Source organism: Acanthaster planci, linkage group LG04 (genome assembly GCF_054643075.1).
Source record: "Acanthaster planci isolate LZ-2023a linkage group LG04, COTS_SCS, whole genome shotgun sequence".
In the NCBI taxonomy this organism is placed as follows: Eukaryota; Metazoa; Echinodermata; class Asteroidea; order Valvatida; family Acanthasteridae; genus Acanthaster; species Acanthaster planci.
The window spans coordinates 3973093-4000869 of NC_141780.1; the positions used below are offsets into that span (position 1 = coordinate 3973093).

The 27777-nt window shown below is 43.5% G+C and overlaps 1 protein-coding gene across 13 annotated transcripts; it reads left to right on the forward strand.

Annotated features, from left to right (window-relative positions):
* The first annotated feature begins 354 nt into the window (after positions 1 to 354).
* On the forward strand, positions 355 to 27274 carry bmt2 (base methyltransferase of 25S rRNA 2 homolog). 13 transcript variants are annotated; one of them, XM_022225543.2, is made up of 7 exons: positions 355 to 489; positions 2947 to 3057; positions 3966 to 4078; positions 22011 to 22181; positions 22722 to 22899; positions 24119 to 24233; positions 24810 to 27274. In XM_022225543.2, exons 3-7 carry the CDS (start codon positions 3979 to 3981, stop codon positions 25443 to 25445), a joined length of 1200 nt encoding a protein of 399 aa, XP_022081235.1. In that variant the 5' UTR covers positions 355 to 489; positions 2947 to 3057; positions 3966 to 3978; the 3' UTR covers positions 25446 to 27274. The 13 variants fall into 13 exon arrangements, with proteins under 13 accessions (XP_022081235.1, XP_022081238.1, XP_022081231.1 ...); XM_022225546.2 differs by having other exon boundaries at positions 365 to 489; positions 2953 to 3057; XM_022225539.2 differs by lacking the exon at positions 355 to 489 and adding an exon at positions 624 to 733 and having other exon boundaries at positions 2953 to 3057.
* Positions 27275 to 27777: the final 503 nt, after the last annotated feature.

A 27777-nucleotide genomic window follows, 5' to 3' on the forward strand; every position in this document is an offset into this window, starting at 1 on the left:
CTCTTGGCCTGAGAGAGGCCAAGAAGCTCAGGCCTATCGTCGTCCGGATGTATTGTAATACATGTAGTGTACAATGCACACACATTGTGCGTGCATGCATACATCGCGCATGGCCGGTTGCACACATGTAAAGCTAACGGCATTGACAAGAGTGTGTTGTTCACTATGCAAATTTATTTATTCCACGGGCAGAGAAAGACTTCCAGTGCCACAAACAACAACAAAAATACATAATATGAATCACGCGGTTTAGACAGAACACAGCCCAACCTGTAGCAAATTCACCGTCGATTCGTCTTGCTTGGTACCTACCTTGGAATTTTCTTGAGAGATTCGAGCTCCGAGCTGAGCAGGGTGGCGAAATTCTCTTGATTTGGAGACGAGACTGAGACATCGAATTTTGTGTACTGCAAATGCAACGCCTCATCTCGATAAACAACATTAATTATCAGTCCGCCTCTATACGGGAGATCTCCAACACAACCGCCAGTAAATTCTCATTTTCTTTCTAACTCACGTACCAGTTACACTATGTGTTCTTTTCCTTCACTGTCTGTGCCTTGGTAATCCAGAGCAAATCCACGCTCGGGAGAATCTAGAACTATTTTAGGTCAAAATTCATTGTTGTTTCTAGTGGCACACTGTCCGATCATGACGTCAACTTAACCTACTGCGTAAACAAGCATGGGTGCGATGGCTGCGTTCTTGATGTGAGCTCCGTCGACTGCTACTCGTAATTTGGGTGACAATTTCATTGCGTGTGTTCGTTTTGTTCATAGCATGTTGCACATGACTTTTAGTTTATATGTTCAATGTAACGATATCAATAATTTCTCTGTTTAATGGATACAGGTTTATTTGTAGCGTAAAATACGCACTTTTTTTCGTTCAAAGTTTCACCTTACGAACTCGGAAGTAATCGTTGTTTCTGTTTGTGCGCATGTTGTCGCTGGTTTCGTACGGAAGACGCAATAAACGTTCCCACTGCGCTGTGAGCCAGCGATTTCAGAGTTCCATCAGTGACGAGTGACACGAGAAGAATATTTTGTAAATAACTTATCAGCCCATGGAGGAATTCCTCCATGATCAACCCAACCAAAACATAAGCTGCTTTTAACATACATTGTCAGGTTTTCGTATTCTGGTTGGCCTCGATTTTCCATTCCTCTTTCCTCATTTTCTTGAAGCAAGCGAATTTGTTTGACATTACACGCGCCACTCGCGAATGTGTGGTACAATGTATATGTACATGTACAACTGTACTGTACGTGTATATGTATATGTTCGTACGGGCACAGTGTAACGGTTATGGTGTTCTACACATGCCGCATGTACAGTAGTCCGACAAATCCTTGGAGGAAGGACAGTTCAATCCGCTGTTTATCATTTGGACATGATCTGGTCATAAGGCGATCTGTTGGGTCCATTATATCCAACTCTATAGTTGGGTCCTAGATATTACATAAGCATTAGCATGACTAGCACAGGCACTGACTACATTGATACACATCACCGTGGTTAACATGTTTTCGTTCCTCGCTCTAGAGTCAATTGAGCGTTGACATGATAATTGAGGAAGGAAAACAGACATGACAGTCTCTTGGAACTAGTCCGAGTCTTGGACGTGATTAGATGATAGGCCCATGTTTAAAAAGGCACGATTTGTGATGTTCTAGTTACTTGGGTAATGATAGTGAAAGAGGTGTGCAAGCATTTCGTCAAATGTTTGTGGAGTCCTACTCATTCAGGCTCCTCCAGGAATGACAGGTGCTGATCCATAGATGGCATAGGGTACAGGGGCAGTGGAGACGGGGCATGGCAAATATAAATTTTCCACACAATCCACCTATCATCACCCCTCCCCCCCACACTGGGATGGCCCCCAGGTCTAATGTCAGTTTACTACTTTCAAGTCCTAGGGTTTGCATTGTTGCCGCACCAACAAAGTTGGAAACTGTTCCATCCAGCTTTCAGGATCTTTGAATCTCATAGACACCAAGCTTTAAAAGGAGTGTCATTTATGTGGGGGATTTTTGCAAGGCAAGGGGTTCAGTACTTGGAAGGGGGATGGCAGGAGTATGATCTTTTTACCCCCAAACTTTTACAGCTGGGGGACGAATCCGGCCTCAACCTCCTTGCCCATTTCTTGGCTATAGAATTACAGTTATTTTAATATGATTCTGTAAATTGGCAAAAGTACATGTTCAGTTGTCGCAGTCAAATGGTTGTTTTGCATAATAGAGAAGCCATCAGGCAGTTTGCAAGCCAATAGGTGACAGAAACTGTGCAGTATGTGATTTGCTGGGTGAAATGTAGCCGTTAGTCAAGGCCCGCTTGGCTGCCTGGATGCCAGCACGGTAAGTGGTAACCTGAAAAAGACGTCGCCACTCGCACTGGTCTTGTTGGTGTTACCAGCTGAGCAGCCAGGGTGCCATGCGCACCTTGACTAAAGGCTATGTGAAATACAGACTCACGCACTACTGCACAATATTGTTGGCGAGGCCTCTTACAACTGTCACAAGACCTATCTAGGTCCGCAAGTCGCAAATCAACTGTGATGTTGAAAGCATTCCTCTGGTCAATCTTTGTTTGTATTGTTACTTGTGATTGGTCTCGTAAACAGTCCTGTGCCTGGTCTCGTAATGGTCTCAACAACACTTCTACTGCAGTGTTCCATTCCCTGTGAAGTCGCTTTTTGCCAGTTTACCAGTCTGCCTTTGAAACAATATGGATGGGGTGGGGATGTGTTGAACTCTTTATACTACAAATGGTGTTGGGCGCTTTTCGTGTTTTTCCTCATTGCTTGTGTAACATTGCATAGCAAATGTGATGCATGCTGTTATTGGTTTTTACAAACCATGGGCCACACTGGCAATTATTTTTGACAAATTCGAATTAAAATTGTATTGACAGTTTCTTTTCGTAACGGATCACATTTTCTCTAAGATGCAGGTGACTTCTGCGGAGATTCGACAGCTTTGCCCGTCTCGACCTCACCCGTGAGTGGAGATACCTGTAGAGTTTTCACCAGTTGAGACAGTTGCCAATAAAATCCTCGTAAGTACCCTCCCAGAAGACCGTCTTTGCTGGGTTCCATTCTCACCATGTTTCAGCTGTTACAGCCTTGTGTTTACCTCAGAGTGCATTGGTCACATACATGTAGGGATTGCCTGATGAGTTGTGTTCGTAAATAGTGGAGGTGATGTCACAACGAGTTGCAGTGCATGCTGGGTAGACTTGGTGACCTCTGGGAAAAGTGTGCCAGAATTTTGCCAAGCATATTTTTCTGTGGAAAAGATGCGTGTACCTTCATGTACTTGATAAAATTGATAGCGCCAGCTACATGTATGCCGTGGCAGTGTCATATCAGAATTTCTTTCCTGAAACAATTGTCAAATTGTTTTCATTGTGAAAGAATCCTGGGCCCTATGCACTTTTTCCGAAGCATTGCCATGTTCAATTGCCAAAAGCATAAGTTAGTCATAGTTTGGTCAAAATGAGACGTCCATAACTGCTGAAGTGCTCAAATGATCATCGTCCTCCGCATCTTCCTTTCATTTGTAATGATAGAAAAGCATGCAACTTCTTCTTGTCCAACACTTGCTGGCTTCTGAGTTGAATGAGCCCGAGTCTTGCAGCTAATTTGTCTGTCTTTACCCAAGTCCCTCCTGCGATGAAGAAAGTGACCACTCTGGCGTACAGTGTAATGGCTCAGGAAAAGGGTTGACGTGAAATACCCACTGAGATCTTTTAATTTGATTAGTTTTTCTTCCAATTCAGCTCAGTTGTGCCTTCCCTGACCTTTTACTGTTGGATAGTTCTGCTTCTTTTGTAATCAGCTTGCAAGGTTTGGATCCCGGTTAAGGGCACAGCTGGAAGCTGTGAGCTGACGTTAATCTTAGGTGAGGTATTGGGGGAAACGCTTATTATGTGACAATAACCTGTTCAGACTTGATGTTGCTCAGATTTCAGGAAAGAATGTTGTCGACGTGCTCGTGCTGCGAGGAGGGCTGCGAGAAGAAAGTCAGCGGTGTGGTGAAGGGCGTCCATGCCAGGCTGAGGAAGAAGCTAAAAGAAGGTACATCGGCGTACATGTATGATGGCACTGATCTGTGAGAGTGTCACTCCAACTTTCTCAAATCCTCTGAAATCATCCTTGCACAAGTGGAAGATTTTGAAGTATTGTGGCTGCAAGGTCAAAACCTCTTTGCAGATTTTCAAAGGATGCTTGTGTCAAAGTCTTGGGCCGGACCTTGGGGTGTTTACGCTGGGCCATGCATAAACGTAGGCCTACATCATCCTAGAAGTCATTCGCACTGCTCCGTGATATCACTCATACCGCGTCCAAATATCCGCTCTATTTTTTTTTTTACAAAATATGGCGAGCTTGTGCAAGCATATGTGTCGTAGCAATTGTGCTTTTGAAGTGGGAATTCATAGGCGTGTTTATGTGCGTTTGGCATGGGATGTGCTGAACACATGCGACAAATTTCTGTTGAAACATACATGTACGGTCGCCGCTTGTGCTCTGGGGACCCAGATGAAACGATTCCCACCAACCTAGCTCTTTGCAGTTGGGAAAGGGGGTGCTTCAACTTTTTATTGACATTTATTGTTGGAGGATTTTGGCTGTGTCCAGTTCTTACACAGACGCAGTGGGAGTACATGTATTTAGCACAGTTTGGCTTCAGGCATGCTCAAACACATGCGGTCCATATATCATGCGCTTAGTTAAAAAAGTAGTCTCAGAAATCTGAGATATTTTGGGATGTGTACACGCAGCCAGCACTTTGAGAACACGTGTGCAATGAGCCGTTTTTCACTTCCATTAGTACCTGTTGTGCATTGCACACATAACTTTACGCGAGGCTTGTGTTCTGAGTTACTCAAATCTAATCTAAGGCTAATCTTTACATCACATCTTAATGAATATTCCTGAGGGATGGTTGATCACATGTATACCTAGATTTGTCAATGGCACTGACAGTGTTTTCTTTGCCACAGCATTGTGGCCACAGTGTTAGTGTTTGCACGACTGCTCGGAACTGCTCATTTCTTGAAGTTGTAATCAACCTGCCCTGATCAGTTCCTTTCTCACAACCTCTTGGGCAAGTGGTCCTGAAAATGCCTTTCCCTGAAGAATGAAACATGTTTTGAGTCCAAAAGCTCGCTCTCTTAACTGAAGTTGACATTTTCATCAAGGATTATTAACCCTAACCCCCCAAGGGTTGCTGGTCCTAACCTTCCCCATTCACACAAAGTTAAACACCCATATAGGACTTTGTGCACAGAGGCTGTTGGACTTTGTTTTCGTAGGGTATGCCAAACCCAATGCAAAAGCCAGCTGTTATGGGCCTACCAGACCTACCCCCACAGAATTAAACACTTTACTTCTGTTTAATTCTGTGTGGTTGGGGAAGGTTAGGGTTAACCAATAGAGTGCTTCATTATTGAACTTTGCCAGGTGACAAATTTGTGTACATGCTGCCAGGCCAAGGCCCACAAATGCTTTTGTAGTGGGTTCAGCTTCAGTTGCCGTTGTTCCGTGGCCCCATGCTTCATCTCAACTTCGTGGGCTTTATGTTCAGCCAGTGGATTGTATTTTGCGTTTTGTTTGGCAAAGGCGTCTGTCACATTATGTTTCTCTCCGGCTTGGAATAAATGGTCACCTGTAGGTTTGAGATGGTCGTAGAATGTGCCATCAATCAGGTGACATTATTTAGGTGTATATTTACAGAGGAATTGAATAGGTCCGGGGGAATGATACGTACATGTAGGCCTGATGGACAGGGGTAACACTGAGCAGCACAAAGGGACATAATAGTAATATACAAAATGGCATTGAATCATCACCATCCTAGAAAGTTGAACATTGCAGATTACAGTTTATTTCCACTTGTGGCAGAAGATCGACTGAAATCATGAATATAGTCCAAAACAATGGGAGACGTCTCAGACACTTGATGGCGGCAGACATTGTGGTCACGGGTGACTGGTCCATTTTGGTTTGCGTTGTATTTGTGCTGATGTGCGCATGCCCAAACGACGCAAACAGTGGTAGACTTCCAGGTGGAGCTGGTATGTTTGCCAACAACAAGCGTCTCAAAACCATCCCATTGAGCAAGGGATTGCAGAAAGTGAGGTAGGGTTAGTCAGTAGTTATGGACTTCATCCCGGTATCCATCCAGTCGAGTCTGCAACATCTGTTCCTAATAATGAGCCTGTTTGGTATTGCAATAGCACATGCTCAGTTCGAGGCTATCGGGGAACAGCTACACACGCACGCGATAGTCTATCCTATCAGCACAGCCATACGCTGACTCACACGCATGCTTTGTTCCCGGAAGACCCTGGCTTTTTGAAATGCTGGACTGGCTTATTCACAAACACTGATGAACAGCAAGAAACCAGTCAAAAACTCTGCAGACGTCCATGATATTGAGAGCTTTTGACATACTTGTTACTAATATTAACCCTTACTCCCATGTACGTCCCATAAAAAGATACAGACTTTTGAAGGATTGAAGGCTGTTATGGTTTAAGTAAGATCCTTCGCTGCTGAGCATTGTCAGGAGTTTCTGAGGTGAATCCGGATATTATGACGCCCTTATGCCGTCATCAAGGAAGGAACAGCTGTCTCATTGCCCCGAGCGTGGTGCACCTAAACATGTCAGTAACATGAGCAAACAATACCCCCAAACAGTCAATGTGTCAGTCACTACAAATGGCCAGGACCAGCCAGTCTGGTATCCCGTCTACCCACGCGCACATCACCTACATGATTTCTTCGGGGGAGTCAACTGCAGTACGAACGCAAAATCACGGCAGGTGCCAAAAAATGACGAGATTTTATTCTGATGTGCAAAATTTCAACATGGTTGGACATTGCCCTGTTATGAGGTGTTTTGTAATGCTTCAGTGTACAGGCAAATTATGAAAGTTTCCACTGTCTTTTTATTCATATTGCTAGTACAAAAAAAAATGGCTTCAGTTACAACGTACATGTATCTATCTGTGCACTTACAAGCTGCATTAACTAAATTTGAATCTTTTTGTTGGGGGGGGATCCTGAAATACACCTGCACATTTGGAATATTTACCAAACAGGCTTCAATTTTATTTCATTTTATCCCAAATGTCAAAACCTTCCATATGGTGTGACACTGAATAATTGAATAGTAAAAGCATTACTCGAGGTTGAGTGTGCCAAATTATTCTCGGGGCATTCAATTCTTTGTCTCACGTTGTATCTCCTCACGAATGAAGCTTCACAGACTTTCCCAAAACACCTTGGTTCTGCTCGGATGATTTACTGACACAGGAAGTCTGCGGCTACAATTACCTTGCTGTGCATAGTGTAGATTCTATTTATTCAATTGTGCAAAGCATGACTGCATTATATGTTTCTTTATTTTTCTGGAGGAAGTGAAAGACATCTGGCTCTGATCTAGTGATTCTTGACTTCTGTAGTAACCAATTCCAAGTGACTTTCATACCACAGCTTAGGCTACAGATTTGTGGTGTATAAACTGAAAGGCTTTCCTGGGCAAATTCACGTGTTTTCTCCTGTGAGAAAAATGCCACCGGCTTACTTGGTCAGGATTCGAACCACCAACTCCCTGTTCAGTAGTGCATACATTTGAATCCAGATATCACCCCAGTTTACAAATGTTGGGAACTAATGTAAAACTTGTGGTATTGACAAAATGATACTGTCCAAGGCTTGTTCCTCCGACTGATCTAAATAAAATCACTGAGCCAATGCGGACATTTTTCTGGAGGTCAGTGAGGTCTTTCACAGATTTCTTGAGGATGTAAAAAAAAAGCACGGAATTGTTTCAAATAACTTGGATGCCTTGCAAATGCTCAGCAAAGGTCACACCTGCAAGCCATTAGAAATACTGCCCTCTGTTGGCCAAATCACTGGTTTCAATATTGAACTAATAATCCTACAGGTAGAGTCTGATACTCCTTGGTTGTCAAGTGACCGTTGTTTTCACAAGCAAGAGCAAGTTATTTTAATGAGAAGTGACACCAGGTGATTAATTTGTGCCGTCTTCAATGTTAACGCCTAGTGACTTGCACTTACAGGACATCTCTTTTCCGTCAAAAAAGAAGAAAAAATCTGCATGTGATAGAAACTGTCGAGAAATGAAATTAATGGTGAGCATCAGCATGTTTTTCACATGTCCCTCAATCAACACGGACACACTGATGAAAGCAAGTAAAGAGAAGAAATCGTCAAGTACTCTGATGTGGAGGGACACTGCCCTCTTGTGGTATAGCATGACCAAGTGGTCAAGGATACAGGGTTGAACACACCGGCCTATGTGTACTGTAACATCCTTGCCACGCAATTCAGAAGTACCTTTTCCATGGGAGAAACAAGTACACACTGCACAATCTGTTACTTTGAAGTGATGAGCCTGAGTTCCAGAGTGAAGAAGTTGCTTTACCTGGAATAATGCAAAACACATTTTCATAAAATTATTTAGTGCATAATAGCAGCAATTATTCAACCCCTTTCAAAACCAGTCAAGTTAGTAATTATGGAAGTTCATCTTTCACCTGCGACCTTTACTGACTGCTGTGTTCAAATCCAAAGTGGTGCGTCACTAGTGACGGCAAAGACTTTGCTGTTTTTCTTTTTTTGGGGGGGGAGTGTCAAGTAGGAGGCAGTGAAATATTTTGAGAGATAATAGACTGTCAGCTACTAACGCGAGTTGTGTTGTAAACAATTGGGGAGGGGAGAAATCTCTGTGTATGTTGTATCAAGTCACACTGGAATTTCTGAATTCAAGTCGATATTTCATTACTGTGGGTTTGCTGGCGTGTACACGTAGGTGTCTTTCTGATGGGTGCCTCTCAAAACATTTGTAATCTGCACTGTTTGGTAGCCACGGCCCAGGGCAAGACAATTCTACTCGTCTTTGTCCTTCAGCCTCGGGGGTCATAGAGGTTTGTCTGGCAGCATGTGTTTTTGATAATGAAGATGACAGTACAATGCCTAGCCCTGACAAAGCCTGTTTGTGGTGAGTGTTTACCACGCAAAGATGAGTGACTCAGCAGTGCATTTATGCGCAGACAACCTGCAGGTACTGTAATGTTTTTTGGTGGGGGAGGGGGGGCTGTCCAAGCCAGGGAGCTCTGGGTGAAGTGTAGGCAAACCTATTTTGGTTGGCACTGTGAGGTCGCTGGTCTTGTGAAGCCTGTCTTCCAGTCTTTTGGTAGAAATGCATTCATGAGAAGGACTTTTTAATACATGTCTGTTTTTTTTGGTTTGTTTTTATGGGGGGCCATTCCTGTCATGCGTGAATTAGTTTGCTTACTCTGTGCTATTCACGGGGTGGTCTTGACTTTGTCACGATATGCAAGCCAGTCGTATTTACAAGAACCATCTATCAGGGGCTGATCCATGTGGATTTTAAAGCACGTATGGGGAGGGGGTTTGGCATTGTGTACAGCTCGTATGCTGGGGGACGGAGGGACAAGGCAATGTACAAATGCACATTGCCAGGCAGTAAAATTTCTTAAATGATAAATTGGCTTTCAATTAATGCAAGTTCTCTGATTTGTACCTACTGGGACATGTTTCTACACATTGGAAATAATTATGACAACTTAACTTGCACCTGCTGTATGTGGACCTTACCATTTCCAGTGCCAATGGTGTATTAAGTCAAAGGGCCATATGGAATGCAATTGCATGGGGGAGGTGTGGTTAGAGCCACTACATATGCCATGTGTGGGAGGTGTCTAAAAAGTAAACATTTTGTGTGTGCGTACCTCTATGGCTGACCCCTATTTGTCTGGTCACCTGTCTCCCTCGAAGGGAAACACAACATGTTTGTTCTTGGTGGGTTTATGCACCTTGCAGCTCTGTCACCTTGGCCTGTTACCCCAGCCCTCCCAGAGATCCTGCAGAATCAGCCAGGAGGTTTTGAGAGTATTTTGGAAGGGGGTACGGGAAGGCAAGGCCCAGCACTTTTCCTTGGGCTTGATAGCCCTTGAAAGTTCACATTGCCGTTGGGGTTCATGCACGGTGGTTGGTACCGCAGAGTTCAAGGTTCTACAGCTGAAATCCCTAGGGAGCCCAGGTAATTGAGTGTATCATACTGCATGATAAGAGGGGGACTCTGTTTGACGTCAGGCTTATCTTTTTTTTTGTGACGTGAATATATGATGCCTTTCCTGCTATAAATTGTACGTGGTTTTTCTTTTCCCTCTGCTCAGCTAATACTGCCAGGACATTGTCATTATCTGAGTCCCTGTTTACGCCTTCAAAAACACGAACCTCAACCTATGTGATCATGATCGTGCAATAAAGCTCCAATAACAACATAATCAGGGAATGCACGGGTCCAAGCATTCAGACGATGGTTAAAGGGGGAAAAAAGCCCAGGGCCCCTAGGATGTCCTGCATGTTTGATGATCTACATGAACATCCACGGCTGTGTTTTGGGAATACGCATCGAGTCATCTTCTAAGTACCTGAATCCCTGGATGTGTCAGCTGTGCTTGATAACTTGTAGTTGGTGTCAGCTTGCCTGCCTGTCAGGAGTATGTATGGAAATTGATGAAGCTGGACACATCTAAAACAATCAGGTTGCTGACTATATGTTAGTTTTACTGTTGGAACTCCCTTCCCCCCACTGTGTGCAGTGTTTGATGGGTGAAACAATTGCTAAATAAATCCTTAATAGAAAAATCCTCAAAATCTGTACAAGGCACGGCAATATTCAATACAATTAGGACAGCTTATTATAGCCTCATAGCTTAGGGGTAGGTTAGAAATCACTTCTCTATTCGAGCCTGTAGTTAGCGCAATGACAAGAAAAATTCACTGACCTACAAAGAGCTATTGCTGGTCTCGTCAGTGCATTGACATTGGGTGAAGGTGATGAATCGAGGATGGCTCTTTTGACTCAGCTGGCAACAATCGTTTGGTCTGTTGCTCCGTTTTTCTGATGTTATTCTTCAGGCCAGTCGTCTGTCTGACCCAGTGCTGACCAAGTCATTTCAACACAATTTCATGAGGACATCAAACCTCTTATTGTAGATAGTAGCGGGTGAACTAGTCTCAGCCAGCTTGCTCTGTGTAACTCTTTTGTGCTGTAAAACAGACATGACAGTTACATTCAACATCGGATACCAAGTGAACCCAATGGGTAGACACAGTGGAGAAAGACTTTCCTCATATTTTGTGGCCATGGTTTGATTTTCTTGTGACGCTCTTTCCACTATTGAGCCGTGTTTTGTCTCACTGTTTTGCTCCAGGAATCTGGTCTCTGTTCATTTTAGCTCTAACATCTAAGGGCCTAACTCTGTTACATACATTGTACTCCTGATTGCCTTCATGTTATTCCCCCTTGAGTGGTGATAAGCTTTTTGCCACAAAAGCTTACCATTTTGGTGTCTCAGAAAAGACCCTACCCAAGTGACTGGTTTCTTACAATCTCACACTTTAGCATTTGTAACCCAAGCAAACAAGTGAGTCACAAGTCACCAGAGCCACTTAACTGAGAAAAGGGTTTTGAAAGAATCTGTACTCTGAGGGTGTAGTCATTGAATTGGTAAAATCCCCGAAATAAGTCCAGTGGAGCTGTTACAGTGAAGTTATCTCAGTTAACTTTGTGTTCATATTTACTTTGAGTGCCAGGTGAAAAAAAATATCTTTTTGAGGACCTTGTGTTATGCTTTTTGTTCATCAGTGCTTCTCACTTCATGAAATTAAGTTGAGTAAGATGTCTTGGGAATTTTCTGCAGACTGTAATAATTTGACCATCAAAATGCACTCAGTGAGTTTTAACAAATTGAAAAGCTCCTACATTTCTTGGGGGGAAAAAAATTCCCTGGCTTCGTGTGCATTTAATGTTTCTGGAATCTTTGAAGGTGTCTGGATGCCAGGCTAGCTTTTCTGGCTCACACCATTTTCTTTCCAGGGTTTGGCCAAAGCCGGCTTGCCTCCGTGCCCCTTAAACCGCACTTCCTGTTTGAAACTTGCAGTTCGTGATGAGTCATGCCGGCAGTTTGGATCAGCTGATTTCGAGGCTGGACCTGTGGAAAGCCTTCAAATTTCACTTTGAAATGTTCCACATACTACTTTAAGCTTCATGAAAGCCAGAGAAGTGTTGGCAGTTTGTTTAACTGAAAAATTTTTATGTTAATTCCAGTCCCCCAGCTACTGGTAAGCTCCTTTTTAAAAAAAAAAAAAATCAGTTCCTGAAAAGGCTGTCCTAAAAGTCTGGGCCTTTGTATATCTTATGCTTTTTTCTTGTCGTGTCCCTTGACACTCCCCATCCCCGTCTTTTCAAAATCAATCACAATTAACAGTGACACATGGTGTTTCCAGCCCCAAAGGGAAATACTAGTCGGATTTATCAGTTGTTAGTTCATACGTAAAACTTGATATCTCAGTGGTGTCGCAGGGTACGCTTGATCAAAAGTGTGCCCTTTATTTTAACTGCATGGCATAATCAGTTTGTGGCTGTTTTCGAATACCAAAGCAGTTTTTTTAAAACCTCCTTAAGGAAATGCGGGGGTGAGATTTTCAGGATTTTTCCTGATTTCAGGAATTTTTGTATCACAACTTTCCTGATTTCTGGATTTTGCAAGTAATCCCAATGTGTTTGAGAATCTGGAAAATCCTGAAATTACCTTCATGGTGTGTTTACATGTAACATTGGATATCGAACGTAAGCAATAGGTATTTTAAGGGATGCCTTGAAGTAAACATAGACTCCAGATTGCTGTGGGGCCATGCTCAAACCCTTTGGTGATTATTTCATGGATATTTCGTTTTCCTCCAGTCTCGCCTGGAGGAAATTATTAAACCTCATACTCCCTCTTTTTTATTCAAGTCATCCTGATCCATCTGTTTTATATCTTCCAAGTTGTTCTGGTGTACATGATCATATGTTATGCAAAACTCAGAACCTCAAAGTTACGTAAATTTTGCTGCGCCTTATCTGCTTGAGCTTCTTAATGTAAGAGAGTTGGCACAATTCAAGAAAAACACAGGACACATCTCAGTTTTTGAATTTCATTATTCAATTCTAATGTTCTGGTTTTTTTTTACCTGCACCACTGATATTGCTGAAATTGGTTGCTTCCCCCCAAGGAGAAGATTGAGTTTGCAAAGATGAGTGAAAACACTCCAAGTTTGATAGACTTTAAGTACTTTTTTTTTAATTCCAGCACCCTTTTAGAAATAATTGACAGGAAAGTGCAAGTGTTTCTGCATCTGATATCCTGATTTCCACTTGTTTACAGCCACCTTGTCATCTGTTGGGTCTCAAGTGTCAATATGTGACTGGCATTGCGTAATTGAAACATCCGTTTACATTATGCATGTGCCTTCTGTTTATTGTCCGTCAGCTTCAACTCTATGATGCTGTTTGGAAAGGTCTTATCAGAGAACAGGCCAAGGAGTTACATCTGTACTGCATAATTGAGCTTTGTGCATCTTCTTTTTTTCTCAAAATCCTTGTTTGACACAAGTAAGACTTAAAGGTTTCCATAGTTGAGGGTCATGAAAGTATACCACTTGTGGTAGCACCATGCAGGGAAACGCATTACGTACATGTATCTCTTTGTTTCTGAGAGTTGTGTTGTTCTGAGGAAAAAATTGACGAACTGAGACAGTCAACGTCGTTAATTGTCTACCTTGTGGGCCGAGGGCATAGCCAGGATTCTCAGCAAAAGTGACATGGAGGGGGGATAGATGTCACATTGGGCATGGCCACATTTCTGTTTTTCTTCATGATTCTATTATTTTCTTTCTTTTTTTTCTTCAAAATTTCCAGCAGGGACGGTGGAACGGGGGAGGGGGGAACAGTCATTATCCATGTCAGCATGTGCCCCCGGGCTACATCACTACCGTGTGCATACTAGCAACAAATCCAAAAAGCATGTATTAAATTTTGTCCTGTAATTTTCAGAAACTTTTTCGGGCGGTTGCTTCAAATTACAAATGCCTGAGGCTTGTAATCCCATTTCCTGAAATGCCAAGAACTCACAGAGAGTGGCCACCTCCATATCAGACGCACATGAAACCTATCTGGGGCCAGTAATCTAGAGTGACGGACCGTTAGTTCCCCCCTCCCCCTGAGGAACTGGGAAGGGTGTTACACCCACTACCGGCATGCGAATCCTGGCCGCTAATGGGTGATGAGTGAGTAATTCAAGACTTAAGAGTAGCCACTGGTGCTGGGCACACATTGATAAGGAGTAAGAATGTCTCCTTGATGGACCCTTGTGGGTCAGAAGGCCACCATCTGATGGCAGCATCAAGACGTCGTTGTCTGTCCTTGACTTTACCAACAACAAGATACTGTACTATTTTGAGGGGAGGAGGGCGGTTTTGGTTAAATATTATACAAATAATGAATTGTTGTGAGTGCATTGGTAAGAAAAGTTTCATGAGGTGACAAATGAAATGTTTGATTCCACAAGGCAAGTGGAATGGAACATTCTGTTTAATGGAACAAATATATCGATAACGTTATCAACGATCCACCAATTACTATCAGACTACAGGGATTTATGCAGGCATTGTATAAGGGTAATTCCAGAAATTAGGGGCCCATTTTCTTTCATGTCCCTGTCACATCTGACATATGATTTTGTACGTTCAGAACACATTTTCTAATTTCCAAGAGTGATTAATTAATGTAAATTACCTGCCAAACAAATAGTAATAGTTTGAAATAAATTCCAGTGATATTGCCATGTCAAATGTCAGTGGTCAGATGTAACAGGGACACGAAAATGTCACACATTTGGACCCCTAATTTCTAGAATTACCCATAATTGACTTTAAGCCTCCTAGATTCTAGTTTGGAGGTTTCCAACAGATAGAGGCTAGCAATTCTTACTCTGCATGGGATTTGATGTCTTTCAAAAGTCCAAGTACCAGGGATGTACCATTGTTCTTAATGGATTCCATGTGGTTTCAAGCGAAACTGGTTTTAGAGCGAGGGCTGTTTGTTATCTATAATCAGGGTTGAAAGTTGTTTTTTTCTCGCTAGTGGAATATGATTCTGTCAGATAGTTGGGGAAGCAAAATGAGGTCTATTGTTTGGAGACTGTTTTCCAAGAAGTATGAGTGTGTGTGAGTTTGTATACACATTCAAATCGTGGACCTATAACAATAGGGGACAATAGGGTCCACGGTTGCCGAAGAGTCCACGGTTGGAAAACGTGTACAAAACATATGGAAGGTCCTCCGAAAAAGTTAAAGTATGAACAAAAGAGGAACAATAGGGAGTCCACGATTGAAGGCGTTTACACACTTACATGTGTGTGTATGGGAGGGGGGGGATCCAAGCCCACACACACCTATTGTTCCAGCAGCATACTCCTCCTAGGATCAACTGGTTTCTATCTTTTTAAAAATTATTCCATCAGTGAAATTAAACTTAAAAGGCACGCAAAGTTGCAAGTTCTTTTGCAGTTGCACGATGTCAGGCGTCTTTGAAATTTTGATGTACAATAAGCAATGTGCAGATTAGATTGCATACAGTTGCAAAGCTGTCTTTGTCTATCTGCAGATTCTGCCCATGGATGTATTGCTGCCTGCAAGAAATTGCATGCTGCGTGTCATTTCCATGGCACTGCAGATCACGGTACATTGGTGACACAGCCCAGCGTGTACTGTGTGCCCAACCAAATCATCACCATTGCATAATCATACCCTAGGAGGTCTGCAAGGAGGGCCCGTGTCTCATCCAATTCCCCCAGGGTAAGGGGGGAGTGTGTCGACCCCCTCTCTCGTCCCAAGCACCCACCAACCCCACTTTGCTTCTGCCTTTCCCTGTAAGCTGTAGCCGAAAAGATGTCCAATTCTCACTTGTCAAGGCTCAGCTGTTAAGGTTCGTATGTCTCTTGCTATCAGCTTTGAGTTGCTAACAATGTAAGAGCTAATCCAGTGTAGATACGCAGGGTTTATGGGATCACTCGGCGCCCTGGCTCAGCTGTTGGCACTTGGCTGCCGGAGGAAGTGGCCCAATGCTCCAGATCACTGCCGAGATCAGTAGAAACAGTTCACGCCAATAGAGTCTCTGGCAGGGGACAGGTTCGGTTTAGGAGACCATCGGCTAGTGATGAGGCAAGCATTTGTTGGGAGGAGAGTAAGACAGTCATTCAGAGGAAGCAAAAACATGTGGTCGAGTCTTGTCGCAATTTAGACGCCACAGAACTGTACTCTGATTGGTTGAAGGTTTGGAAAGGCACAGAAAGATAAAGGCGGAGGCCTTTTCGCTGTTGGGATGAAGCTGCAGACGGTGTTGAAAATACGCCACTAACGAAGGGGAAAAGTCACTGTGACACTGGATCTAAGACAATCATAGCAGCTGCAGATGCCGTTGGAAGACTTGGGTTTCTCATCTTGGCTCTTGGTGAAGTCATCGTGAGTTTTGCCATGGTTCAAAAGAAAGACATCGGTGTGAAACAAATGTGTTGCAATTTGTTTTGATCTGCTGTGCAAAGTTTTATGTCGAAAAGTGTGGAAGTGTTGTCGATGTGACAATCATTACTTTCCCAAGAACTTCCAGTACAAGGGCTTTTACAATGATGTTACTCTGCCTTTTTTTGTCCTTTTTCTGTTGAAAAAGGGTGTTTTAGGTTTTGTGACTTCTGACTAGTGCCCGGAAAAAAAGAGATTTGAAGTGGGAAGAGCTGCCAAAGTACCTTTAGGGCTAGTTAGCTTAGATGGTAGAACATTGGTATGATGTGCTGGAGATCACAGGTTCAATCCTACTCCAGCCAATTTCTTTGTTCATCTTTATAAAAAAAGTTTTACCCAGCCATTTTAGAATAAGAGCCTCGTGAAAGAGCTAGTGATTTCCAAAGTATTGCTCAACAACTTTACCTGTTGCTTAAAACTCAGCTGAAAAATCATTACATCACTCTGCATCTGAGCCTGTAATCAGTTTTTATTGAATACGTTTTTTTTTCTCTTGTGTACCCGGGCCAGTTGGTCGAGCCCCATTCACCATGCTTTGCACTCCAGTTGTGACTAACTGCATTAGGGCGGGGCAGGAAATCAAGCGGCTTTGTCTTTTGTTTCTAGTCAAGAGAGTATTTGTTGTGATAAGCTAATTGGCAAAGGTCACAGTGCGTGTATTTTGAGCCATGAAAAAAACAGATCTTCAGTGACTTAGCACTCGTCGAAATTATTGTATTCTCACAGAAATGAAATCACAGAGTTTCAGTTGATGAAGCTATCGTGCGACGGAACAAATGCCCTATGCACCCTCTTTCCAGTATGATGGAGTAATGTGAACAAAAGGCCTTTGCTGGTGTAAATTTGAAATACATTTCAGCCATATCATTGCAGAGAAAATTGTGTTGTCAGTCATGAACTGGAACACAACTGAGCAAATTATCCAGTATTAACCTCTTTTAAAATTAGTTTCCAGGAAACTCACCAACTTTGTTTAGAAGTTGAAGAAACCTAGGATTTTTCAGTGTACAAAAATAATGTGGAAAATGGAAACTTGGAAAGGAATAGTTTCTAAGGAAGGATTCTAGGCCCAAAATCCAAACTCTTGTTAGAACACAGCACATATATTTATAATATTATAAAGCAGCTTGCAACGTCATCCCACTCCCAGTAGAATAGAAGAGGTCACCCCCCCTTTTGTATCCAACAAAGACTTGCCACCTATTTATAGATCGCCCAGCCATGGATTTGAGAGATTTACATGACAAGTTGTGTGCTTGCTCTTGGATGTAAGGACTTGTCAAACCATGTGGAAGTTGTTTGCTAGCAAACCGGCACCACATTGGAATACCCTGGGCCCTGAAGATCAGCCCATCGCTCAGCCTCGCTCCACGCCAGACTCACATAGCTGTCTCTCTCCGGAGTCAAGTCCCAGGGTCCCCCTTCCCAAGCTCCCCCCTCCCCCCTTCACACACACAGATTGATTCAAACAGGAAACCCTGCCACTTGGCTGTATTTAGCATAATAAATGTCCTAGCCTGCCAATAAAAAAAAAAGTAAAGACGAAAGTTCACTTATTGGGTGATAAATGTGGGAGGGGGGGGAACCAGTCATACGAGTGTATATATAGGCCTATACATGATGTAGTTGGGTGGCGTTTGACGTGAAAGGTTATGCAGGGCTGACACAGCTTGTAGATGTACATGTAGCTCTGGATTGTCGCAGCAACCTACTGGACAGCAGCATGTTGAGTTGGATATCATTTATTTGCCCGCGTAGGGTCACCTATTACTTCGATCGTAAGTTTCCTTTTGTCTGTTTTTCTTCGGGATGTTTTGTGTCTCCGCGTTTATCCTTTTATATGTATGAAGAGACAGTGTTTCTCTTGCCGAGTTCTATGATCATAGAAGCTTGGATATAAAGTTCAATGTAATTGCAACAAATTTGGGCTCTACATGTGGGGTCACTCAGTGATACACGAGTGAGTTGCTCCTTACTTTTCATGTACTTGAAGGCTAATGCTGTCATCCGAAAGCTGGTTTGTCGCAAGTAATGAGAGGCGATATCCCATGCTGTCCCTTACACGAGCCTCTTCCTGATTTGCCAGTGACGGAAGAGAGGAGATGGATTAAGTTCAGGGGGGAACTCGTTGGTTTGCATGTTTTGTTGTGAGAGTCGTAACACTCCGGACTGTTTGCTTTTGGAGCAGTGGTGTCAGAACCTGCAGCACAGGTCTCACGTAGTCGGCTGAGTTGTGATTAAGAACCCAGGAAACTTAAAGGAGTAGAGGGCTGCCTCATTTTGATGATAAAAGGGTTTACAGACTCAGTCATAACTACAGAATAATGAGAGACTGTCTTGAAATAGGACCAAATTCCCAGAGGACACGGCGCTTCTTCACATTATCCCTGCTCAATATGGCACAATCAGCTCAGTGTTGCCATTTCTGGCACAAACAGCCAATCAAACACAACACCCATCTCTACTGTCACATGCACCCATGTATACTCCTGGGTGGAGAGAGGCCAGTAGGAGTAAAGTGACTTGCCCAAGGGCCACGACATGTAACCATCAGCTGGAATCAAACCCCAACCCTAAGGCCACAAGCATCCATGTTGTGCCAGGAAATCAAATGCTTTTGTCATACCAGAGGTTAAAAATGTACTTGTAGGGACGGTAACGGCATGAGCCATAGCATCAAATGAAGCGTAAACTCTTAGTAGAATTCCCAGTAGATTTGTCAGGAGGACTAAAACTTCTTTTTGAGTGTCATTTCTTAAATGGAATCTTGTGAAAAAAGAATTGGGAATGATCAGAGTTGAAAGAATTTGGAAAATTGGAAATGAAAAGTACGCAAACTGGAAACTCTTTACCACCTGCAATACAGATCTAAAAGAGAACCCTACATTCACATACTAATAGGTCCATTTTCCTTTTACAAAAGTTCTATTGGGATTGAAATGCCAGGCCCTCTGTTAGGCTTTCAACTTTTTTCACTTAGTAAACACAGAATGAAGTGGGACTGAAAGACAGCGTCCAAACGCCAGAAGCAAACGAGGCATTCCAAACCAGTGCATGTAATCGACTTGTACATGTAATCTGGCTCATCTTACGACCCTTTCCCTTGGGTGTTGAAATGCCTTTTGCAACTAATCCCTTGCTGTTGGTGTAAACTCCTGCGCATTTTGCAATTTTCTTGGAACATTGCAGCATTTGCTACCATGACTAAGCCGACCTTTCCCTTTTCAAAGTGGGTGAACTGAAGTCGCATTTAGTGATCGTAAACTCACTGGCGCTCACGCTCATTTCGCAAACAGCAATGGGTATTTCCTAATCCCAACAACTGACCTTTGGTTCTTTTCTCCAGCTTTGAAGACAGCAAAATTGTAGCAATTAATTATCAATTATACCAATAATCATGAAGCATTTGGCCTTCGTCTGTTACTTTTCCTACCTCTTGTTTTGGTAGTTATCTTGAGTGAGAATGCTTTTTATATTACATTGTATACTGACATGCGTCTGTCTGATGCAATCAATCTTGCCCCGTGTACCTCATGTCCTTGATACTGTTATTAAGTTTTATAAAAATCGCCCTGCATTGGACGATCACAAGCGAAATTATTCATTTTGAATATCTATCTTACCCGAACCCTGACTCCCCACATTGTCATGCCCGTGGAGAAATGTATTCCATCATAGAATGAGGTTGAACAGCTTTCCTGACATGCACGCATGAAAATGACGCCGAAACTCTAGCTCCAAATCAAGAGAAACAAGCATCACAGAGACTTGTGCCTTATGGTTTGCAGGGTGGTTACAAATTGGGATATCTTTTCTGCGGAACATCTAAAGAGGGCCTTCTGGTCGGAACATCGTCGAAACTGCTGGGTCGGTGTGCATGCCTTTTGAAGGCGGCACACGTGTCCATGTGGCAGACATTATCCCTCCCATCCTTTTCCTGTTGGGGGGGGGAACATACTTGTGGAAGTGTTCGTTGCTTGGTTACGGTCCCTAAAATGGCATGTATGGCTCTCTAGCCTGGATGTCATACAGATTGCCTGGAATTTGGCAACGGATAGTCATGGATGCTTTAACCCTTCCTTTTCTTGAACGGGCAATTCCATGCGACAGTGGAAGTTGGGCTACGCTGTTACTGACCTCATTATTAATCATGATTTATAAACAGAAAGCCAATTTTGTCTCAAAAAAGTGAAAGTGGAATTAAAGGGGCATGATACTAATTATCGTTTCCAATTTTTGGTGTCTTTTCAAAAACCTCTTTCTGTTGAAGAATTACCTGTGGTGAGGCTGCCAACAGTATGACCGCATATCCACTCTTTCTTGAAAGTGCCCAAATCACACATTTCAGATCCAATGTGCACAGCACAACAAATCCAAATAGATTTGCTCACGTGGAGAGTTTTGAAGTGTTCATTAATCACGTAATAAAGAATGGTGTTGACACATTCTGAAGGGCCAAATAAGAAGACATGTATAGGCCCAGGGTACATTTGAGCATGTTACTCATGTTAACAAGCGGATGGCTCCCGAGTCTATAAACACCAAGAGTATGACCAACGAGTACATGTAAATGAGAGCATACTCCAGAGCAAACTTGGAGTGTACACTTGCATAACGTGGTTAATTCAAGATGGTAGAAATTTGGACTGTGCGTGCAGCGTGATCCGAGGATGAAGACAATATTTTCCTGCACCTGTGAGTGCAGTGAGTTGTTTCAGGGAGTGTAACTACTTGCCCTTTGTTTTACTAACTCCTTCAGCAAAAGTATTGAGTCATATCTTCAAGGGTCATGAAGGGTTAAAACTAGGGGGGGGTGTCATGTCAAAACCTTGTATACATACTGGAGTTCCTCCTGATGTGACTTTGTTCTATTGCAGTTAAAGCCACTGTTTGCCAGGATGGCATACATTTGCAGCCATCTCCAAACCACTATTCTTCCTACCCACCAGCCAATTAGAGCTTTTGAAAGAATGTTCGAAATAGGTTTCTCTGGGTGGACCCACGGCTCTTCGAGCAGTCCAAACAAGCATGCAGGCAGAGGTTAACCCAGTAGTACGTAGATGCACATACATGCATGTGCGTACCTACTGATAACTCGAAGACTATGATAGAGTGACATCTTATCCTTTCCCTGTGGTTATCCACTCTGGCGGGAATAAGAGATCCGCTTGATCCCCTTGCCGGGTGTGTGCGACTACACGTGTTGTTCTGGGGAGAAATTTGTTATGGGAACAACTTTTTCCCTAACAACTCGGTCTGAATTTTTCAATGAAAACAAACTGTCCCTTGAAGGTTGGGCTGCACGTGTGACCGATTTCGGTAGGAATTTACAGTCATCATGTGCGCGCTACTTGAATACATGTTTGTATTTGCCAAGTTTAACCAGTTTCCACCAGCGTCTCTCATCTTTGCCAGTGAGGGGGTGCTTCTGCACGGAGCAGATTGCATCAGGTACTGGACACGGCTTACTACGACTCGACGCCTGAAGACCAGAGAAGATGCACATCCACAGTGATGTATGATGTCCTTTCTTCTCCCCTTGCAGCGGACGGCGACTATGAACGAATCTGGTTGGAACACTGCGAGGATGAGGCAAGCTTGGATGAGTACGCCTTTGCCATGCAGCATTTGGCCACCGAGCATTGGTCCACCAAGCACCCTGACGACCGCATCAAGTGGTGCCATCGGGCCTGCAGGGATTACTTCTTTCGTGGAGGTACGGCAGAATTTTGGTTTTTCCCCCCGAGTCCAGAACATTTTTTTTGAAATGTGTCCAGCTTCTTCAAATGTGATGATGTTATAGATGTGGAGTCCAGGCTGTTGTCATTTATGAAATGAAAAAAGGACAGTTAACCTAAATTGGGTTTTTTTGCCTGTCTGTCTGTTTTTATGATGGCTCGATTGTTTAAGCTTCAACTTGTTCTAAGAAAAAGAAATTGTGATTTAGGGTTCATTTTATGGTCTGTGGAAATGCTTCTTTATATACAGTGAAGTTTTCCATTATACAGAATATGGACAGAGTTAAGCACAGGTAACAACACTCGAACCAAATTCTCTACCAAGGTCCAGCATATGCCAGAGAAAGGAAAGCTTCTCCCCCCTTCCATTCCTTTTGTAACAAGTCCATTTGCCACAACAGCCACAACTTTGGATACACGACAACACATGCAGCCCGTGAACTGAAAATGTGCACTTGTCATTGTGGCGCTTGTGAAGCACACGTCACTGTAACCCCCCCTCCCATCCTAAATGACAGGTATGAACAAAGCCTTTGCCAAAGACAAAAGGCGGAGACAGCACCAGCAGGCTGAGCCCCAACCTCTGACCTCGCGATGTGACCTCACCAATTCCGTGAATGGCAATGTGGTCGGCGGGTCGGGCGACTGTGATTACAGTATACCACTTCCTGTTTCATCCAATCAGTACAACACAATGTGAGTGCTGTTTGAAAGTCATGTCATCACCATCCTTGGTATTAATGTAGCTATAGAGGCTTTGCGTGGGAGCCATCTTGCAGGCCAGTTCCTTTGTTCCACGGGGAAACCTCCTTTGTGCATACCCCGTGGAACAAAATCACTGACCTGTAAGATGGCAGCCATGCAAACCCTCAATAGCATTTCACTTACATTTGACAATTCCAGTGAGGAGCTTAGTTTTGGAATTTTAGTTAAAATACCTTGAATGACTGTCAGCTCAGTTTATCATCAAATTATGGGGGTAAAAGCAACAGAGAGGTGAAGGAAGTTTGAAGAACTATGAACAGAATGTTTTGAAAGCCAAGGTGGGTTTGGAAACGGGTAATTCCAAAAATTAGGGGTCCAATAGTGTGACATTTTTGTGTCCCTGTTACATCTGACCTTTGTTATTTGACATGGAAATGTCACTGGAATTGATTTCAAACTGTTACGATTTCTCTGGCAGTTACTTTGCATTAATAAATAACTCGTGGAAACTACAAAATGTGTTCTGAACTTACAAATCGTATGTCAGATGTGACAGGGACACGAAAAAAAAATGGCACAGCACCTGGTACATAGTGCTCGTTATATTACAGCTGTACTTGTGCATGGAAACCCAGTTGTAACCTGTCACTTTAGAATTGTGGGGGACAATGGGTTCCATGGTCTGGTGAAGGTCAGTAGTTAAAAATGACATCTAAATCCATTTGGGTTCTTGCCAGAAAAGTTTTAGGATGGAGGACATTCAGTGGTAGACAATTTAGGGCACATGTGTAGATGTGCCGTCTGACGGACATTATGGTAGATTTCCATTGTTGGGAAATTTTCGACGTGCTGTCTGCCTTGAGCAGAAGCACGCCCTCATCGGTTGAACAGAGCCAGGTTGGTCGGGAGTGTTCATTTTGCTGGTAGTGATGCGATCTGAATGCATGTATTTCATAGTCGTTCGTGAGCCAGCAAGGTGCAGTTCTGACCAAAGGAGCCTCTGTTGCTAGGAAAATGGTACCCTCTCTCTTGGTCCAGCTTGGGGCTCACACAGCCATTAATGAGTCCCCACAACAGTTTTGGTCTTCCCCACAACTATTGGAGAACACACGCATGGTCTCCATTCTCCACAGCCAAGACCCCAAGTGTGTTGACCGTTCTGTAATGGAGTAACATTTGAACTCCTCGTCCTGTTGCCTTCTGACCACAGATCCTTGCCCGTGCCCGGTCCACTGAGACTCCTCGACGTAGGCTCCTGCTTCAACCCATTCATTCAGTACGAGGAGTTTCTTTCCGTAGGCATTGACATCTCGCCAGCAGTCGATGTAAGCAAAACTTAATCAGAATTGGTCATGCAGAAGATGCAGCACTGTGTCCCAAGTGTTTGGGAATGAGTAAGGCGGAATAACTACATCTGAAATGTGTCAGCCATCTTGAATTGAAAGTGAGGTCAAACTGGTCATTTTGGAAACCTGAGAGTAAATATAATAGCAACGAAATAGAAATTCCTACAAATTCCTGCTAGGTTTTGTTTTAAAGAGTTTAAAAATTTGGGATAAATTGTATCTGAATGTTTTAAGCCGCATTTAAGAAACTGGAAGTGAGGTTTGGAACCCCCAAAAGTCTGGCACCACCCTATTTAAGAGATTACATTGCATATAATGGATTCAGGGAACAAGATAAAAGTAGCTCCCTGTAAATACAGTCAAGTTTCTTACACAATGTATAGTCCCCAATATGAAAAAAAAAGTCACACCAGCATCTGAAGACCAATCTGAGTAAAGAGATACTCTACCCCAAGACTGTCCCCCCTCCAACTATTCATTAACAACTTCTGTACAATTTTCGTGTGAAACAGCTTCCATTGACACTTATGCAAATTTGATTGTTGTCTTGTCCAGAGTGTGCACAAGTGCGACTTCCTGAATTTACAACTCCAGCCGTCCTTGGAATGTGCCCCGGACACCGTGGACACATACCTGAGAACGTTGAAGAGCCCTGTGGAGGTGCTCCCGCGGGAGACGTTTCACGTGGTGGTCTTCTCCCTTCTGCTTTCCTACTTCCCGTCCCCCTACCAGCGCTGGATCTGCTGCCAGAAGGCCCACCAGCTCCTGCAGCTTCATGGTCTGCTGCTGATCATCACGCCCGACTCCTCCCACCAGAACCGCAATGCGGCCATGGTCAAGAGCTGGCGGAAGGCGCTGGAGAGCCTGGGCTTCCGGCGCTGGCTCTACGTCAAGGACACCCACCTGCACTACATGGCCTTCCGCAAGGTGTCGCTGGAGCTCTCGGGCCTGGATGCCAGTGGGGCCGGGCCAGACCTGCTGTACATTCCCCAGGACTTCAACGAGGACCTAGAGGAGAGCGTCTTTGTCGAGAGCTTCCCGCGGAGCGAGGAGGAGGAACGCATCATCTCGGAGGGGTTCTTGGAGCTGCCCGGTGGCACAGAGAATGACACATCATCCGAGGATGACAAAGGGGAGGAGGTGGTGATCTATGAAGACAGCTCTGAGGAATGGTGGCGAGACACCCATTGAACCTTGACCCTCGGGTCTGTTCTTGGTTTAACTCTCAACTCCCAAATTCTGGATTCTCTGAATCGATGCGAGTGCCATACTCTGGCTGCAGGAGCATCCAATCTCACAAGACAGAGCCAACTCTGGAATGCAGTTGATTTCAGCATTCACAAGGCCAACAAACGTAGTCAAGCTTGAAGTGAAGTTGGAGGCACAGTTGACTTTTAAGGAATCTTGTTGGTTTCATTACAACCAATCATGAGCCTTGGTTGTTCAGTATTGTCTCTGAAATACAGTTAAAAACAGTTGTGGGTGTTTATTTATTAGAATGAATATATTAACACACACCTGTATCTTGCCCTGAAGACGTGAATTTCTGGTGCGTTGAGAGCAGCTTGCCTGTCGTCTAGATAAAGCATCTTGTTGAATTTTTCCTCCTGGAGAATGTCTCTTTTGAATTAGTGTTCACGTAACAATTCTAGTGCCTTTTCTCGTCAGCATTCCAGCTGTTTTCTTTCTCTGCCTTGTTCCTCGGCACCAATATTGGTAACTCCCAGCTCAAGGCATTCAAAGAAAGTCTGTGGACCTTTCATATCACACGCCCTGAAATCTTGCACCCAGGATGTCCTCACATTGTCATGTACCTTCGGAACGGACATCCAGTTTATGCCACACACCTTTTGATCCTGCATCCAGGATATCCTAGATGGATGGGAATGTTGGGTCTTGGGGGGGTCTGCTGTGATAGAGCACATAATGTACCGAGACACATTACACAAAACCAAAGAATCTAGTATGTTTACCAAAATTACGAGAGAGGAATCCAAAATGTATAAAGACAGTACCATACTCTGATCTAAAAGATATTTTATCCTTGGACATCGAAGTTGTAAATTTTCGTGTTGCAGAACATGGAGCCACCTTCTTGATAAAGATTGTCAAAATGGACACGAGCGACATTGTCTGGTATTGCTCCTTGTAGGGAAGCGCTGTGTTCAGTGGGTTGATGCTGCAAGTGTGGCTGACACTAAGACTGGTTCACACTTGAATGAACTTGTAAGCGGAGGGAACTTGACATGCTGTAAAATGTACAGTGATATTTGCTTGCTTTGAAATACATGTATGTTCAAGCTTAGCAAATTTGCCGCTTAGTATTTTGATCTGACTTCACAGTTTTACATCCAAGGTTACTTAGTATGAATTGGCATCAAGGCTTGCTGAGCTTGAGTCACGTATGGGAAGTTTTGCTGAAAACCTGTCTGAAATAATTAAGTCTGAAGCCTTGCTCTGAGACAGTAAGGAGGATTTCAAAAATGTTTCTTAAGAAGATTGGAGGTCGTTTTTCATAAGTGCCGTACACTTGCGCAAGTTGCTGTCTGACTTAATAATTAATTGCATCTTGCCCATATTGTTTTGGATCTCAGTGGAGCTGGGGGGGGAGGCTGGTAAACGTGCAGTCACTACTTATAGTCTGGTAATCTCTTACAGATGGTATTGGTGGGAGGTGATTATATTGGTCTGCTGGGGGTAATAAAGTATATTGCCAATGGAGTGTCTTCCGGATGGCGGGAACGGAGTTGATAGGCCACAAAGAGGACTTTCAGGATGAAGAGCGGTGACCACAAAATTCCCTCCACTGCTCAAACATTTCCTATTTCCCCAGTATGCCATGGTTTTAGGGGGTCATGAACAGTGGTTGTTGTTTTCAAACTTTGGAGCTCCCTAGCCAGGTGTAGAATATGTTAATTATTCACGTTGGATGCGATATGCCAACTTTTTGTTGATAAGCCTGGGCAAGTGTCGTATTAAGATACCAGCAAAGACATAATAAAGTTAATAATAGGCTTGCATATGTGTAAGTGGAAACAAAAAGGTTATTTATTGTGCTTCATTCCGCGGGCCAGTTTGGATTATTACACCAATCAGGTATCGAGGCTGGGGTCGGACTTCACGTTTTGTTCAAATCAACTGGCTATGGCTTGGAGTAAGCATGGGTGTCTGTGGGAAGGGCTTCAGCCGCTAAGCAGAATCTGATTCCCAACTTGCAGACAAATCATTCGGACACCACCAAAATGGAGGACATTTGCATATGCCTTTTCTGGTGGCGACCAAAAAAAAAAAAGCTTTGCAGAAATGCAACTGGAATTAGAAACCACTCACCATGTTGGCACTATGTTCGTGCACAGTTTGTACGTTCACAATGAATATGCGCGTCTCAAGTCTAAGAATGCATCCTTGAGTTTAGCCCCGCCCCAGTTACAGAGTCTTGTCAGGTTTAGTATTTCTATCAACAGCATTGGAGAAACACATCTTGCAACTCAAAATTCTTATTACCACTGCAAGAGAAAAAAAA